The 19,130-nt window shown below is 41.4% G+C and overlaps 1 protein-coding gene across 2 annotated transcripts in view; it reads left to right on the top strand.

The window, feature by feature from the left end:
• dok6 (docking protein 6) overlaps nt 1–19,130 on the top strand; it is a 106,539-nt gene that overhangs the window by 35,151 nt on the left and 52,258 nt on the right. For both annotated transcript variants that reach the window (XM_053488107.1, XM_053488108.1), the window contains exon 2: nt 6,493–6,600. In XM_053488107.1, coding sequence (XP_053344082.1) covers nt 6,493–6,600 — 108 coding nt within the window. The remainder of the gene's footprint in view (nt 1–6,492; nt 6,601–19,130) is intronic.

The following is a 19,130-nucleotide window of genomic DNA, read 5'->3' as shown; positions in this document are numbered from 1 at the left end:
ATGCCTCTGCCATTTTTATGCTTTCATTCCCTGTCTACCAAAGCTGAAGATTTTTTTCCTGCTATGCAGCAAGTTTGTGGGGTCATGTGACTACATGTGGTTATTGTTACTGCGTCTGATTGGTGAAACACAGTCATGTGGTAGGCTGCATTTCTCTGGCAAAAATAAAGAATGTCTAATGTGTAGAGCAATGTTAATGGTTAGAAAAGTAAAAGGGAAAGAGTGTAGCTGAATGTAGTGGAGGATGAGTAGCGTTTCTTCTTCACAAATCTGCTTAAGTGAAAAAAAAAGGATGTTACTTAATTAAATATAACGTAATTGATTATAAGTATAGCTCATTACTACCCACAGAGGGTAGTAACAAGCTATACTTATATATATAGCTTGATATATATATATACAGAGGTGGGTAGTAACGAGCTAGATCTCATCCTCCACTACATTCAGCTACACTCTTTCTCTTTTACTTTTCTAACCATTTACAGTAAAATAAAAAAAGGTGTTACTTAATTAAATATAACGTAATTAAATATAAGTATAGCTCGTTACTACCCACCTCTGTGGGTAGTAACAAGCTATACTTATATATATATATATATATATATATATATATATACAGAATGCAATCCAGTGTCTTCTTGTGCCAGTCCCAAGTCTGGATAAATGCAGAGGGTTGTGTCAGGAAGGGCATCCGACGTAAAACATTTGCCAAATCAATGATGCGAATCACGAATATAAATCCCATACCGGATCGGTCGTGGCCCGGGTTAACAACGACCGCCAGGGTGCTGGTGGAAATTGGGCAACTGGATGCAGTGCGAGAGGACATGAAGTTAGTTGGTGTGAGAGAAGAGAATGCAAAGGATAGGGTTAGATGGAGGCAAATGATTCGCTGTGGCGACCCCTGAAAGGGAACAGCCGAAAGACAAAGAAGAAGATATATATATATATATATATATATATATATATATATATATATATATATATATATATACAGAGGTGGGTAGTAACGAGCTATACTTACATTTAAATACATTATATTTATATATACATAACATACTTTTTTATTTTTTACTGTACATGGAGTACATACATAGATAGATACATAAATACATGTGTGTGTGTGTGTGTATATATATATATATATATATAAACAGTACAGTATGTATGCACAGTGGTAACTTGGCATATGAATCTAATCAGTTCCGGAACCGAGTTCTTAAGGCGAAATCTCATTTTGAGAAACAAATAAAACAAAAGAAAATAATATATAATAGCAATATTACCAATTTTAAACACTATAATAATATCCAAATATTATTATAACTTATAAAACTTAAAAAAAGGACATGTAAATAAAGTAAAAGATTAAATTAATAGACATTAACCCTCACTTAACCTTAATTTATGATTCCTCTTAGCACCGGCTGCTTTAAAATTAAATTGTAAGTGGCTCCCTTTTCTTCTTGCTGTGTTCCAGGTTAAATTACAAAAAGCATGCACTAAATGCAAAAAAAAAAAGATTTATTGCTAAATTTTAGTTCTTAAGATGGATTTTCGTAAGGCATGGCGTTTGTATAGAGTAATATTTATACTCTATAAATATACAAATACAGATCAAGACCTTTATATTAAAGATCAGAAATAGGAAAAGGCGTACCTCTTGTGAAAACTGTGACCTGATTGATGGTACCAGATGGGCTGGTTTAAGTATTTCAGAAACTGCTGATCTCCTGGGATTGTTACACAGAGTATTTAGAGTTTACTCAGAATGGGGCAAAAAAGTTTGCCAAAGTTCTACTGGTGGAAACGACTTTGACTTGAATAGAGAGTTAAAAGCAAAATGGGCAGCTTGATTTGAGCTGCCAAAAGGCACAAAGTAACTCATATAAGCACTCCTTACAACTGTGGTGAGCAGAAAAGCATCTCAGAATGCACAAAGCATCCAACCTTGCAGCGGATGGGCTTTACCATCTGAAGACCACATCAAGTTTCACTCCTGTCAGCTTTCAACAGGGATCTGAGGCGATCATTGGCACAGACTCAACCAAACTGGACATTTGAAGATTGGGGAGGGAAAAAAAATCTGTCTCATTTGTTCTTCATTAATCTCAGCCTGTCCAGTTTGGAAAGGTCTGTCTTTCTGACAGCTCAAACCAGTCTGGTCAATCTCCTCTAATCTTTCTAATCAACAAGGTGTTGCAGCCTGCAGACCCTTTGGCTCACAAGATATTTTGGCCTTTTTGCACCATTCTGTAAGAGCTGTTTGTAAAGTTTCTAGGAGATCAGCAGTTTCTGTACTACTCAAACCATCCCTTATGGTACTAACAATTGACATTGTTGAAATGCAGCTTTACACAATCAAAAGAATTTTTTAAGTTTGTATGAGATGTAAACGTGTATGAATCAAAATGATAAGACTGTCCCAGTGGCAAGGAAAAACTCCCGTAGAAGGTAATAGGAAGAAACCTTGAGAGAAACCAGACTCAACAGGGAACCCATCCTTATTTGGGTGATAACGGATAGAAGGGATTGATCTGCAGTCATACTGTGTGAGACTGGAAGTTCAGTATAACAGGAGATGTGTTTAAGTTAAAATTGAGTCCAGTTCGTTATTGGAGGCTCAGGTAGACTGTAGGAAACTCCAGTCCTGAACTATCGAGGGACTGAAGTCACAAGTCCTCAGAGAACAGCTGCCTGCATCAGCCGAGGACAGGATCGTCTTCGTGGAAAAGTGGAACCGTTGCCAGTCACGACACGCATCCCAGGCAGACCACACGGGGCATCCATGCGACGAGATCTCAAACCAGATGCGGGACACCAGGATGAGTCAGACAGCTCCAGGAGCAGAGAAGGTCAGGATCACTGGCAGCTCAGGAGCGACATGTGTAGCTCGACAGAGAGACAGGTAGAGAGAAAGAGAGAGAGGGAGAGAGAGAGGAGAAGAAAGAGAAGAGGAAAGAGCAGAAGAGAAGGAGAGATGGCAGTTAGGTATGGTCACAGTCAAACAATGTATAAGGTGAACCATGACAGCATAACTAAAAGAGAGAGCCAGAAGGAAACACAGACATAAAGGGGATCTGAGATGTAAAGCAACCAATCACTTCACCGTCAATAAACCTGAGTGATCAGTGAGAGTGTGGAAGACGGCATCTAAACATACCAGTTCACCATAATACTCTACGTCCATGAGTCCCCTAGATCTGCTCCATTATCTAAGACAAATCTATTTGCAGAAATGCTTGGCTAAATAAATAGGTTTTTAGCCTTGACTAGTGTCTGTGACCTGAACATTAATTGGAAGACAATTCCATAACTTTGGGGCTTTGCATATACATTTGGTATACATTGTAATGCAAGCACATGACATGGTGGATTGGATATTTGTATAGTCAAAGATATATGCATCACAGAATAATGGTCATTCTCTCAAGGTTAAATGGCTAATGTCTTAATGTAGTTATTTTTCTGGATTATTGTGCATATTTATATTTGGGGCATAGAGAGAGAGGGAGGGAGAGAGAGAGAGATACGAAATGAGTTGGAGTAAAAATGGCTTTGATCCAACTCCCCTGTTTTCCAGCATCCTCTCTAATGCATCATAAACTGCTTTAGTCTGAACTGCTGCCAGTTTTTAACATATGACATTTTATTATGTGAATAAATCAGAGATGTTAAACAGATGTGAACGGTCCTGCTTTGACCTCATTAGTTAATTATGATGCTGTTGGATTATTGATTTGGCCCAAAGAGTGTGGACAGAATGAAACACAGGACAGCAGGGGTGTGATGATATATCTGTATGGCTGTACACCATGATAAGAAAACACTAATTTTGTGTTGTTTCAGAATAGTAATCTGACCGCAGATATGGTGTAGTCGTAGATATTAACCTATACTCTTATATGAATTTGTCTGTTCAGCCGCATTATAAAGATACAGTGAAGTCTCGGTGTGTTCGTGCGTATCAACAACTTTCTCAGGCACAACCTGTTGTAAAATTGACCTTGAAGTGACATTTGAGTGCTTGATGTGTGAAAAGCTTCAGCACTGCTATGGGGAATTTGAAGCTAGAGAGTCTCCTTAATCAATATGTGAGAAATAAAATAGGATGAACTGTGATTGAGACATTGCAGCACAGAAGACAAATCGATACACAAAGGATTAAACTCACACAGGTTTTTTTTTTTTTTCATTAACAATTAGTTATTTGAATTTAGTTGCATTGTTGTATAAACATCGTAAAGTATTTTTTAATGATGACTCACAAACATGTCCTATATTTGTGTTTTACAGTACGTCAGCTATAAATGAGCATAGAACCTGTTCTTCTCAGTGACAGAAAGTACAGAAAAACAACATTTTGTTACCACAAAGTGATTGCACATTGCTTGAGAGTTAAAGTGTTATCTTACGGCTTAATTGTCTTTTAAAATGATTACCATGACGCGTCATGGTACCCAGAGACAGCACAAGTAGAAAGCCGGAAATATACTGAACTGCCTGCCACCCAACACACAGTATGAATGCAGATCGATTCCTGCTTTCTGTTTCACCCAGATGAGGATGGGTTCCCTGTTGAGTCTGGTTCCTCTCAAGGTTTCTTCCTATTACCATCTCAGGGAGTTTTTCCTTGCCACTGTCTCCTTCGGCTTGCTCACCAGGGACTATCTGACAATTTTGATTCATACACATTTCATTCCATACAAACTTAAATGATTATTTTGATTGTGTAAAGCTTCTTTTCGACAATTACAATTGTTAAAAGGGCTATACAAATAAAATTGAATTGAATTGAATTGAATCGAATTGGCGGCATAGTGGTGTAGTGGTTTGCAATGTCGCCTTGCACCTCCAGGGTCCTGGTTTGATTCCTCGGCCAGGCTTGATTTCCGTTTCTGTGTCTATGGAGTTTGCATGTTCTCCCCGTGCTTGTTGGGTTTCCTCCGGGTACTCCGGTTTCCTCCCACAGTCCAAAGATCTGCAGCTTAGGCTAATTGGCGTTTCCAAATTGCCCGTAGTGTGTGAATGGGTGTGTGACTGTGTGTGTGTACCCTGCAATGAATCAGCAACCCTGTCCAGGGTGTACCCTGCCTCATGCCCTAAGCCTCCTGGGATAGGCTCCAGGTCCCCACGACCCTGAATACAGGATAAAGCGGTATAGAAGATGAGTAAGTGAATTGAATTGAATATACTATACAATGAAGACAAATTTGTGTTGCGGTAAAACTGAACAAATAAGAAACTGCTGAGTTTCACACTAGAGTTTACACGGTATGGTGTGAAAAACAAAAAAACATTGAGTGAGCATTAGTTCTACTGGTTGTCTACTTGTTGATGAAAGTGGTCAGAGGAAAATGGTCTTCTTAATGGATTATTTTGAGCTGCCACGAAGCATATAGGAACTCATGTAAGCACTTATTACATCTGAGGTGAGCAGAAAAGCATTTAAAAATGCAAAAAGCATCCAACCATGCAGAGGATGGGATACAACATAAGAAGACCTTATTAGATTCCACATGTTTCAGCTTTAAAAAAAAATACTTTAAATGAAGTTTAAGTACGGTATACATACAAATTATGCAATACTAAAACTCACGTATCTTGAACGCGCCTGTGCTTTGGTCGATGGAGCATAGCTTCAGGTGTTCCTAGTAGTGAAAAGGAAATTGTGTTATCCAGTTGTTGTTGGAAATTGGTTTTTAAATGGAGAAAAAAGCATTCATAGTTAAGTATTATTTCCGCTCATAAGGAATTGGTTGTAATTTTAATTTCAATTCCGAGAAAAAATTAATAAAACGGCACCAGGTAAAACTGTTATGTCTATATAACACTGTCTATTGTTACGAAATTCCACTATTTTGGAAGTATACTGTGTCAATATGACATGAGCAATCTCCTGCAGGAGTCTGCAGCACCCTTTGTTTCGGAATATGTCTGAGAATCGACGTGAACAATATGAACACTGTACAGCGAGGTGGTGCACACACACTTTGTTATGCATACAATGGTAAATAAACATGCTAATAGTGTGTATGTTAGTTTTTTGCAGAAGAAATAAACTCAAAGATGACAACAAGGAATTATTGTTCGTCTTTTCATTTCAGTACTGTATATTTTGCCACATACTGTAATATTATTATATCAAAAGTAGGAGGACATTGGTGGCTCAGTAGTAGGTTTTTCTCTCGCCTGCCATGTGGAAAGCCTGGGTTAAATTCGCACCAAATGCCCAAACCCCTGCCACTCGATGCATTGCCGGTCAAAAGTCCAGGTAAAATGAGAGGGTTGCACTGGTAAGGGCCTCCAGCGTAAAACATGTGCGAAGTTGGTCCACTGTGGCGACTTCTCAACTGGAGCAGCCGAAAGACTAACTGTAACAAAAGTAACCATGTGATGTATGTAAAAAAAAAAAAACATGAAGTTAAGTGTGTTAATTCTGATTAAAAAGCATATATTTCATTTGTCGTGATTTTTTTTCTGTTTTGACAGATCTTTAGGCGGTGCTGGCTCGTGTTCAAAAAGGCATCAAGTAAAGGCCCGCGACGATTAGAGAAATATCCTGATGAAAAAGCTGCCTACTTTCGAAGTTTTCATAAGGTAAGACGTTTATGTAAGTACTGTATTTTACTGCCTTGACATTGGTCTCCAAAAAAAGGTTTAAAAAAAATTTCATGCTGTTGCCTGTGAAGATTGTCAGTCATCCAGGTAAGGTTGTTTGGAAGATGAGTCACGTCACCTGGACGTCTTACGTTGCAACATTTTACTACTCATGCAAGCAGTTTCTTTGGTCTGATAAAAGTTAGTAGGATTCTTAAAGATTCTCCTGCCTAAATGGGCTCATTAGGTTAACAGTGGAGAATGTGAGAGTAGGTGAGAGAGTCATTATGGAGTAGGAAAGGTTTGAGTGTTGTTAAGATGAACCAGGAATAGAGACAGAGATTAGGGAAAGACATTAATATATAATAGCCAATGCAACCACTGGGAGGCACAATCCAATGTCTTCTTGTGCCAGTCCCAAGTCTGGATAAATGCAGAGGGTTCTGGCAGGAAGGGCATCTGATGTAAAACATTTGCCAAATCAATTATGCGAATCATTAACAGGACTTTCATACTGGATCTGTTGTGGCTTGGGTTCCAACGACCGCCACTGGTGCTACAGAGTGCTGGTGGAAATTGAGCTACTGTTGGTCGAAGAAGGAAAGAAGAAAGATGTGTCCATATGCAGAGAGAGAAAGGCAAAGGCAAGAGTTTAGGAGTGACAGTAGGGAATGATAGGACTACGACAGGGAATGCAAAAGAGTTGGTTGACATGATGCAGAGAAGGAAGGTGGATATACTGTGTACAGGAGACCAGGTGGAAAGGTAGCAAGGCTAGAAGCTTAGGAGTAGGATTCAAGCTGTTTTACCATGGTATGGATAGTGAAAAAATGGAGCATGAGTTATCCTGAAAGATAAGTTTGTAAGAAATGTTCTGGAGGTAAAAAGAATATCAGGAATGTTGATGGGTCTAAAGCTGGAAATTGATGGTGTGATGAGCAATGTTGTTAGTGGTTATGCCCCACAGGTACGATGCGGATTTAATTCTGGAGTGAGTTAGAAGAAGTAATGCAGTGCATTCCCAAAGGTGGTTGATGCAGATTTTTAATCTTGGGGAAGGGAACAGAGGTGATGAGATTGCATTCGGGCAAGTTTGGTCTTTAGGACTAACGCAAGACAGATAGTAGTGGACTTTTCAAAGAGGATGGAAATGACAGCAGTGAATACGTTCTTCTAGAAGAGGCAGGAACATAGGGTAACATACTGTATAAAAGTAGAGACAGAAGCATTCAGGTGGAATACATCTTGTGTCTAACAAACAGCATATGAGGACTTGTATGCCAGATTGGACAGTAAGGAGCAAACGGTGGATCTTTACACGTTGGCGAGGCAGAGGGATATCGATGGAAAGGATGTGCAGCCTGTTAGAGTGATTAAAGATAGGGATGGAAATGTACTGATAGGTGGCAGGAGGGTGATGGGCAAATGGAAGAAGTATTTTGAAGAGTTGATGAATGAGGAAAATGAAAGAGACAGAAGAGTAGAAGAGTTGCCTGTTGTGGAGCAGGTAGTAGAGCAAAAATCAGTAAGAGTGAGGTGACGGGGGCATTGAAGAGTAGAAAGGCAGTTGGTCCTGATGACATACCTGTGGCGGTATGGAAGTGCTTAGGCAGGAGAGTTTCTGACTAGTCTGTTTAACAAGATTTGGCAGAGTAAGAGGATCCCAGATAAATGGAGGAAAAGTGTATTGGTGCCCATCTTTTAGAACAGAAATGTGCAGAGTGATGGCAACTACAGAGGAATAAAGCTGATGAGCCATACAATAAAGCTTTGGAAAAGAGTACTGGAAGCTAGGTTAAAGGCAGTGGTGAGCATTTGTGAGCAGCAATATGGTTTTATGCATAGAAAGAATACAACAGATTCAGAAGTTTGCTCTGGTGATAGACAGTATGGCAGATGAGGTTAGACAGGCGTCTCCATGGACTATGATGTTTGCAGATAACATTGTGCTTTGTAGCAAGAGCAGGGAACAGGTGGGGAAAAAAATCTAGAGACGTGGAGGTATCCTTTGGAAAGCAGAGAAATTAAGATTAGCCATAGCAATACAGAATACTGATGTGTGAATAAAAAGGACAAAAGTGAAGCCACTGGAAACAGAGGTAAAGAAGTTGCAGGACTTTAAGTACTTAGGGTCAACAGGGCAATGGAGAGTGTGGAAAGATGGTGAAGAGGTGTGTGTACAAGCAGGTTGAAATGGGTGGAGAAAATTGTCAGGTACGTAAATGATATCAGCGAGAATAAAAGGTAAGGTGTACAAGACAGCGGTGAGTCCAGCAATGCTCTACTGCTTAAAGAAAGTAGCACTGAAGAAAAGACAGAAGGCAGAATTGAGGTAGCAGAGATAAAGGTGTTGAGGTTCTCTTCGGGAAGGTTGATGGGATCAAGAATTTGTTCATCAGTGGGTCAACCCATGTTAGATGTTTTGGAGATAATATCAGAGAGGCCAGATTGAGGTGGTTTGGATATGTTCTAAGGAGAGATTGTGAGCATTGTGCATAAAAGTATGCTGAGGCTAAACATGTCCTTTACCATCCATGGGTTTACTTCTTACCATCTACTGCATTGAATGTGGCCTTTTACAAGGGTAAAATGGCGACCAGACAGACTATCATTTAATTGCAGCATATCTTTATTATTCATCAAGTCCAGATCGCGAAGAAGTGAGTTGCTGGTAAAGAAATTGTTTAGCTCTTGGAACCTCTTTCATGGTTAAATCGGAAGCACCTGTTTTTTGTTGTTGGCTGGAATAGATGCAGTCTGCTTCCACCTTCATTGGTAGCTTAAATAATCTAAGGCCAATTCGATACCCCAGGTACAGTGCATCGGTCAACCCCAAATAGCACTTCTTGGGGACTTAGTGCTTAGAGAGATAGCACTTCTGGGGACTTTCCTTAGGTGGTGGAAGGTGGTGGAAGGTGGTTAGTCCTGGTGCCCATGTACTACAGTCTACTAGGGCTAAGGTTTACTTGTGACAGGGACATCCCTCCTATATCCATGGACACAGGTGATCAGGAAGGGCCTGCATGGCTGCTCATCCTGTGGAATGGTTAAGTCACCATACTTTCTGTGTCTAGAAGCAATGGGGATAGAAGCTCCTCCAACAATGAGCCACTTTGTTAAAGCTGGTACTGAAAGTTTCTCCCAGAGGACACAGCCTAGTGACCCAGAGTTCCATTTCAAAAGCTACACTTAATGCTGTGTGAAAATGCTATGGGAACGCTCTCCGCGTGACTGGTTGTTGTGTGTCAAACACGCCAAAGATTTGGCATATATAACCTCGGTCAGGTGACGTCATTTGATTAGGTGCACCTGAAGGTTATAAATAGGCATGAACCGGAAACATCCTCGGCTTTTTGCTTTTTGTCTTTAGGACTGCATTGTTGCATGTGTGTGTGCAAGTATGTTTTTAAAAGAAAGCGAAAATAAAAGTGTCTTATTACTCACCAGAAAGATGGCAGTTGACAGTTAGACAGTTGTCCGTAGTAGAGTTAGACAGTTGTCCGTCCCTTTGTGTAGAAGAATATCTCGCTGAGGGCGATCTCTATGCTTTCTGTTTTCAGTGTTTGGGGGAAGAGCATGCTATCCTCAGGCTATCGAAATTAATTTGGTAAATGTCATTGATGTGAAAAGTGTGGTTTTATATGATGATGCCCCAGATTGAAGAGACGCTTACGGGCTATTTCTCTCCTGGGAGCTCATCCTCCCTAAAAAAAAATCCACACTCCCCACCAAGCTGTGTAGACTAAAATCTTCGTTGGTGGGAAAAGCTTTTTTCAGGCATCAGGTCAGGCTGGTGCTGCCCTGCACACAACACACAATGGCTTTGCAGGCATACCAGGCTGACCTACTAAGAGATCTGAGCACTCTGTGCCACCAAGCAGACAGCCTGTGCTATTGGCCATTCTATGGCTGCCATGGTCACCACGGAGAGATGGCTGTGGCCTAACCTCATGGACATTAAGGACAGGGATCGCGTCTTCCTCCGGCCTTTTTGGCGAAGCCGTGAACACAGCCGCCTCTAGGTTTCTGGAAGCAAAGCTCTATAAGCAGGCCTTTGTACGGTTTCTTCCCATCATGCTCAGCGGTTGGGATTGTCGGATTGCTAAGCACCCCCTTGTAGATTGGGGCGGGACTCGCCGTGCCTTGCAGTCCGCTTCAGGGAGGCGGTTCAGTGTCCGGGGAGCTGCGGTGTCCAGTGAAATGTTAGGTGTTCGGTTCTATCTGCCGTGTTTCAGGATGCTGAACATCTAAGGCCCCTCCCCCTCCCCCATTTAGCCAAAGTGTCAAAATTTGTGCACCTTTTTGAGAAGCTGGCAGCGGGGAACCTACTGCCTGGTATGTCACTTTAGGCACAAAGCACTGCAGAGTTTACAGGCTTTGCTGGGAAAAGGGGCCATAGAACATGTTACCCTGCCAGACAAAGAATCAGGCTATTATAGTTAGTATTTCTTGGACACAAGGGGGGGTTGCATCCAATTTAAATTTTTTTGGGCTAAATATCAAAATTTTGACAGCCAAAATAATTTTCTTTTTATCCAACCAGAGCTTTTGGTTTGTGACAATCCACCCGGAGGATGCATATTTTTATTGCCACAACACAGGAAATTCCTGAGGTTTGCTTTCGGGCGAAGCCTACCAGTGTCGGGTCCTTCCATTTGGCCTAGCCATGTCACCTCGCTCATATATAAAATGTAAGGATGCAGCCCTGGCTCTATGATTCCAGGGCATCCGTATCCTAAATTACACAGATGACTGGCTGATTCTGGCTTAGTCTTAGCAGCTAGCGCTTCGACATTGAGATGTCATCCTAGCTTACTTCAATTCTTGAGATTGAGATTCAACGCCACGGAAAGCATTCTCTTTCCTGCTCAATTACGACATATTATGGGTGTCATATGAGATTCGCCGCAGGATGAAAATGGCAGTAGTAAATACCTTCTTCCAGAAGAGGCAGGAACATACTGTAGGGTGACATATAAGAGTGGAGGCAGAAGCACTCAGGTTGACTACATCTTGTGTCGACGTTGTAGTCTGAAAAAGATCAGTGACTGCAAAGTGTTGGTAGGGGAGAGTGTAGCCAGACAACACAGAATGGTGGTGTGTAAAATAACCCTGGTGGTGAGGAAGGTGAAGAGGACAAAGGCAGAGCGGAGGATAAAGTGGTGGAAGCTGAGAAAGGAAGAATGTTGTGTAGTCTTTAGGGAGGAGTTGAGACAGGCTATGGGTGGTCAGGAGGTGCTTTCAGTTGACTGGACTACAGCCAATGTGATCAGGGAGACAGGTAGGAGGGTAATTGGTGTATCATCAGGTAAGGGGAAAGTGGACAAGAAGACTTGATGGTGGAATGAGGAAGTCCAGGAGTGTATACAGGCAAAGAGGCTAGCTTAGAAGAAGTGGGACACTGAGAGGACTGAAGAGAGTAGACAGGAGTACAGGGAGAGGCAGAGTAAGGTGAAGGTAGAGGTGGCAAAGGCCAAACAAAGAGCATATGAGGACTTGTATGCTAGGCTAGACAGTAAGGAGGGAGAGGTGGATCTGTACAGGTTGGCAAGGCAGAGAGATAGAGATGGGAAGGATGTGCAGCAGGTTAGAGTGATTAAAGATAGAGAAATGTACTGACAGATGCCAAGAGGGTGATGGGAAGATGGAAGGAGTACTTTAAGGAGTTGATGAATGAGGAAAACAAAAGAGAACAAAGAGTAGAAGAGGTGACTGATGTGGAACAGGAAGTAGCAAATATTAGTAGAAGTGAGGTGAGAAGGGCGTTGAAGAGGATAAAGAGTGGAAAGGCTGTTGGTCCTGATGACATACCTGTGGAGGTATGGAAGTGCTTAGGAGAGGTGGCAGTAGAGTTTCTGACTAGTTTGTTTAACAAGATTTTGGAGAGTGAGAGGATTCCAGAGGAATAGAGGAGAAGTGTATTGGTGCCAATTTTTAAGAATAAGGGAGATGTGCAAAGCTGTGGCAATTATAGAGGTATAAAGCTAATGAGCCAGACAATGAAGCTGTGGGAAAGAGTAGTGGAAGCTAGGTTAAGGGCAGAGGTGAGCATTTGTAAGCATTTTTATGGCTAAAAAGAGTACATCAGATGCAGTATTTGCTTTGAGGATGCTGGCGGAGAAGTACAGAGAAGGTAACAGGGAGTTGCATTGTGTCTTTGTAGATTTAGAGAAAGCGTATGACAGGGTGCCAAGAGAGGAGCTGTGGTATTGTATGAGAATGTCTGGAGTGGCAGAGAAGTATGTTAGAGTTGTGCAGGACATGTATGAGAGCTGTAAGACAGTGGTGAGATGTGCTGTAGGTGTGACAGAAGAGTTCCGGGTGGAGGTGGGCCTGCATCAAGGATCGGCTCTAAGCCCCTTCTTGTTTGCTCTGGTGATGGACAGGATGACAGATGAGGTAAGACAGGAGTCTCCATGGACTATAATGTTTGCAGATGACATTGTGCTTTTTAGCGAGAGCAGGGAACAGGTGGAGGAAAATTTGGAGAGGTGGAGGTATGCTCTGGAAAGTAGAGGAATGAAGGTTAGCCGCAGCAAGACAGAATACATGTGTGTAAATGAGAGGGACCCAAGAGGATCGGTGAGGCTACAGGGAGCAGAGGTAAAAAAGGTGCAGGATTTTAAGTACTTAGGGTCAACGGTCCAGAGCAATGGAGAGTGTTCAAAGGAGGTTAAGAGGTGGGTATAGGCAGGTTGGAATGGGTGGAGAAAAGTGTCAGGTGTGTTGTGCGATAAAAGAGTATCAGCGAAAATGAAAGGAAAGGTGTACAGGACAGTGATGAGACCAGCAATGCTCTACGGCTTAGAGACAGTGGCACTGAAGAAAAGACAGGAGGCAAAGTTGGAGGTAGCAGAGCTGAAAATGTTGAGGTTTTCTTTGGGAAGGACAAGGATGGATAGGATCAAAAATGAGTTTATCAGAGAGACAACCCCTGTTAGATGTTTTGAAGATAAAGTTAGAAAGGGCAGATTGAGGTGGTTTGGACATTTGGTTCAGAGGAGAGATTGTGAATTTATCGGTAGAAGGATGCTGAGGTTGGAACTGCCAGTCAGAAGGTCTAGAGGAAGACCAAAGAGGAGATTTATGGATGCAGTGAGAGAGGACATAAAGTTAGTTGGTGTAAGAGAAGAGGATGCAGAGGATAGGGTTAGATGGAGGCAAATGATTCGCTTTGGCGACCCCTGAAAGGGAACAACCAAAAAAAGAAGAGATGAGATTCGCCCGCAATTCGGGCACAGCTGTCTCCTGCGCATGTCAAATTCATTTTCAATAGCCTAACGAAGATTAAGCTAGGCCAGAAAGTAACTTTTACTACTTTCAAAGAGTGTTAGGTCTCTGTTAGTGTTATGGCAGCTGTTCCCACGGTGATACCCTTCAACCTTCTGCACATGAGATCGCTTCAGTTGTAGCTAAAAGGCAGAGAATTTCATCCAAGGGCCAATCCCCAGAGGCAATAAGGGTTACGCACCGAGGGCTTTGTATCCTTTCTATGTGGTTCAGACCCTCGTCCTTGACTCTGGGTCCCACTCTAGGTCTGTGTTGTCGTCGCAAGCCACTAACAACAGACGCTTCCCTTACGGACAGGGGTGCGGTCTTAGATGGCCGTCCAGTCCAAGGAATCTGGAGAGCATGGGCAGATGAATATGGGAGCAGACTTGCTGTGCAGGCAAGCTGTGACACACGGGGTTTGGAAACCCCACCCCGAAGTAGTCAGTCCTCTAAAAGAACTTATGCCCTCAAATGGAATGTATTAAAAATTAGTGCACAGCAAAAGATGTAGACCCCGTCCACTGCCAAATTGTTTCAGTGTTGGAGTTCCTACAAGAAAATCGACCTTTGGGCTCTTGCTCTAGTATTCTTAGAACGTACGTAGCCGCTATTTCGGCTTGTCGTGTCTTTGCCCCTGGACTGAACAAAGCTATTCTGCATTCTCACCCCAACCATCTTCCAAAGGTTCCATTCTCGACTATGCACCCTGTTGTTCTCGAAGCTTCTGTCCTCCGCCTTTACAGCTACGGAGCAGGAAAGACTTCACTTACTGTCTCCACTTGGTGCTCTTCAGATTTACAGTACATCCACCGCACTAGCTAGTGACGTAAATCAGAGCAGGTTTTTATACGTTGTGGGGACCGCATGGCCTCATATCGCTGGGTTTCTGCTTTCATGGATCTGGAGGCCCTCTGGTGTGGCTCAGGTAAATGCCCAGAAAGGCACACAGTGCAGGGCTTAGATTATCTCTTAGGTTAAAGTGGGGGCCTGCATTGTTATAGCTTCTCTCACCTCAACTGAAAGGGAGGACAGGAATTAGACAAGGGCTAGAGGTTTTGTTACTGCTCATGCTGCGTGCCAGTCAGCTCCATCCTGTTGCAAGGTCTGACTTTTAAACTCACTGGTGAAACTCTATTGCCAGTGGATGCAGGATGCCCACACCATGGTTATATTAGTGCTCTTTTATTTAAAGTTTTGAAGAAGTGGAGTTACAGTAGGTATTGTAGAGATATGGGTCGTGTGGTGGTGAATTGTCCTGTGCATGGCATAAAGGTTGGTGGTGAAGGTTGGCTGGAGAGGTGGCACGATTCAGGGTCATCAGTGACTGGCCGAGAGGGAATGTGAGGAATCAAATTCGTTGGTCAGTGTCCAGCGGCAACTTTATATCAGCAGGCTGCTCGGAGTTAGATGAGCCTCTTTGGAGTCAATATGTTTAAGGAAGAGCAAACACCGAGGATTTTGCACACTTCTCCCTTGTCTGACAGTTTGGTGTATTTTTTGTAGGAGAGACAAATCGGAGTGGGTAGATCATTATGTGCTGCCAGACGTGCCATTAGGCCATCCAAAACACAGGAAGTTTTAAATGGGCACTCTTCCTGAATGGGTGCTGACTGAGGAGCGACTTTACTTTTGGCCATGCTGGCATCACATCAACCTAGCCGCCTACAGCTCCTTTCATGCATTTAACTTCTGAGCTGTGTTTTAACTTCACAGACACATTTAGGAGACCAATAAGGTTTATGTAAGCCTGTTAAAATAAGTTGCTTAATATATCCACTTAAAAAGGTTCTTATTTAGATTTCCTCATTTCACATATGGCAGAGCTTATTGTTTAGTGCATAATATTATTTATTATTCCATTAGGAAACGTTTGCATAAATGAAAACAGTTACAACATTATTTTCTTTCTGTTTTTAAATGTTGCAGTTAATGTGCAAAATTAATAGTTGATAAATATGCTGAGCACTTTACAGTAATGCTGCTGCTCTTTCTTATTCACCTAGCAGTAATTATGTAAATTATACTTTACAGTGTGATATAAAAGCAAAACCTTATCAATAAATCTCTATTAAAAGTCAGTGTTAAATGCATGAACAGTCATATTCTGTAGAAACAAGAAGAAGGTTTTCAGATCTATATGTCTATGTCTATACATTCCTCTACTGAGCCATCTCTCTATGCTTGTTTCTTTCCTACAATCAACTTGTTTGTCCATCTGTCTCTATCCATGTACCCATTCTTCTATTCAGTGATCTATCTGTCCATCCATAATCTATTAATTCACCTATAAATCTGTCCATCCATCCCTCTATCCATTCATTAACCTACTGTATCCATACGTCCATCTATTCATCTGTTTGTCCATCCATTAATCCATCTATTTATGTATAAATGTGTCAATCTGTCCCACAATCCAGCCATCTATTTATCCATTCTTTCTTCTACGCATTCAACAGGTGCTGTCAATGCACCTGTATCCATTTGTATATCAGTCAGAACATTCATCCAACTACTGTATGTCTACATTTGTCCATCCGTTTGTACAAATCTATCTGTTAATCCACAGTGTGTGTGTATGTGTGTTTGTGTGTCAGTCTATCCACTCTTTCATCCCTCCAGCAACCAATCCATCTATCTATTTGTCCTTCCATCTAATCATACATCGGACAAAAAATTTATCCATCCATCCATCCAGCCATTTATCCAGCCATCCAGCTATTCCAGCCAGCCAGACAATCTTGGTAATGCAAAGGCTTATAAACATTTTTATTTAGGTTTTCTGAGAGAATAAATGGCCGTTTTTCTAACTTGACTCTTATATTTTAACTTTTGATCAGTAAAAGCTTTTTAAATATATCTCAACAAAGTCTGTCCTTAAAATCAACTAAAATATAGTGAGTGATAAATTAGTTAGAGTTAGTCGGAAACAACGACTTAGAAAAACAAATGCAAAAATAATTCACACTTGCGAAAAACTATTGTAATAAATAAGACTCTGGTGAGACTTTCGAGCCTCTCTTGTGGGTATGTAACTTATAAACATGACATTTCAACATTGTAATTTTATTTTATTTTTTCTTCATTGTGCTATAATGGCTCCTACTGGAGACATTATTTCAAGTTGTAGGTTTTATAACTAGAAATTACCTCACTTTTATTGTTAAGGAAAATGAAGGTAATATTCAAGAGAAAAGGAGAATACTTCCTAATAAGAAGTAAGCTTGAAGGGGAAAAGAGGATGCAGAATAGCAGATTTAACTTGAGCCTATGCAGCATCTTTGTGGCTAATGTTTTTGACATTTATCTAAAAAAAAAAAAAAAAAAAAAAAAAAAAATTTCATTTTAGAAACAAACAAATACCGCCCTGCAATAACAGCCTTGGATCTTTTATGAAGACACTGTGAAAAAGATATAATTTAGCAGTAGAATAAAAAACAAAAATTGAGGCTGGTTCACTTCCTAGTGAGCTGGGATTCAATAGGTGGTGAATACAGGGATGAACAAGAGAAGAGCAATTGCAGATGTAATCAATTGACCATGATGGATCAGCAGTACACAATAGAAGAGGAAGGAAGTCCAGACCCATGAAGGATTCACAGTGTGTCAGCGAGATTAGGCTACAAGTCCATGACAGATCCTCAATTGCGTGTAACAATGATGTAGATAGTAAAAGCCAAGTATTTTCTTCCTTGATTTATAATTAAAGTGCAAAAAACACATCTGCAGGGGTGTTTTGTCACTGCGAAAGTTTGTTCAGATATTTCGCACAGTTGAGATTTGAGGGAATATAGCAATCATGTTGAAAGGTCCCACTGAAAAAGTGCCTAACGAGACAGACACAGTTGCCTGGGGTGGTTTAACGACAAGCAACACTCTGAGTGCACCAAAATGTCAAGTTATAAACATGGTGGTGGTGGTGGTGGGGGGTGGCAGGAAAAAAAACATGCTCAATGATGCTGCCAGACTTTGAAAACTCATAGACCCATGCTGGAAATGTTTAAACACTTTATACCTTTATGCACTGCTGAGAATGTGGCTGCGAGGGAAACATATTCTGCAGAGAGAACATGTCAAATCTAAGTTATATCAGCTTTATGAGATGATTTGTTCTCCACTTTATTTACTTGTGGATTCTCTCTAGACTGCACTCTTGAAATTCACCTGGCTTTCAATGTCCTTGCAAGTCTTAGTGTTGTCAAACTTTTTTTATTTATATCTCGAATGTTTGGCTTGTGAGTGGTGTGCGCAACCTAAGAAAACTCACTGAGAAATCCATCCATCCATCCATCCATCCATCCATCAAATCCATCCATCCATCCATCCATCCATCCATCCATCCATCCATCCATCCAATAGCTTTATCTCATATTAACTTGTAGCATGATTATCTGACCAACCATCCAATCATTTCTTTTTTTTATTACTCCAGCCATGTAGGTGGCCTGGTGGCATAATGGATATCTCTGTGGTCTCCCACCTACAGTACAGGGTCATGGGTTTGATTCCTGTCTGTATGCATAGAGTTTTTATAGTTGGGTTCCTCCCCCAGTCCAAAAACATGCAGATTAGTAAAATTGGCATTTCCAAATTGCCTGTAATGAGTGTGTGGGTGTGTGTTGCTGTATGCCCTGTGATGGATTGGTGTACCCATTCACAAAGCCTTCTGGGATAGGCTCCAGGCCTCCTCAACTTTGTACACAGGATAACCCATATAGAAGATAAATGAAAAGATGAACTCCATTCATCTGCATAACCATCCCCATATAAATCCATCCATCCAAACAATATTTTAAATGTTTCACTTGAGCAATCTGTAAGAGAGCTGTACAACCATCCATCTTTCTGTCCATCCATCCAAACAATATTGATATCACAAACATTACAACTTGTGACATGAGTAGAGTTGTCTGACCATCCATCTACTCATACATTTATCCATATGTTCAACCATCTTTCATTCCCTTCCATTGCATATCCATCCATCTATCCATCCATCCATCCATCCATCCATCCAACTATTCTGTATATCCATACTATGATCTTTTGCTGGGGTGCACCACAGACACGAGATGGGGTATTATGAAAAAAGGGTGGTTTTATTTAGAAAATGTGCAAAGGAAGGGAAGGGAGGGAAGAAAGGAGTAAGGATGTGCACGTGCTGGTCTGCACAGCTGGCAAATAGGCACTCAGTGGGTGAGCAATAGCGATGGCAGAGTGGCAGAAATGGTTCTCAGACAGGAGCTCTTCCAGATTCCTCG

Source organism: Clarias gariepinus, chromosome 26 (genome assembly GCF_024256425.1).
Source record: "Clarias gariepinus isolate MV-2021 ecotype Netherlands chromosome 26, CGAR_prim_01v2, whole genome shotgun sequence".
Lineage (NCBI taxonomy): Eukaryota > Metazoa > Chordata > Actinopteri > Siluriformes > Clariidae > Clarias > Clarias gariepinus.
Note: the sequence above shows the minus strand (reverse complement) of the source record. Positions and strands in the feature narration are given on the sequence as shown.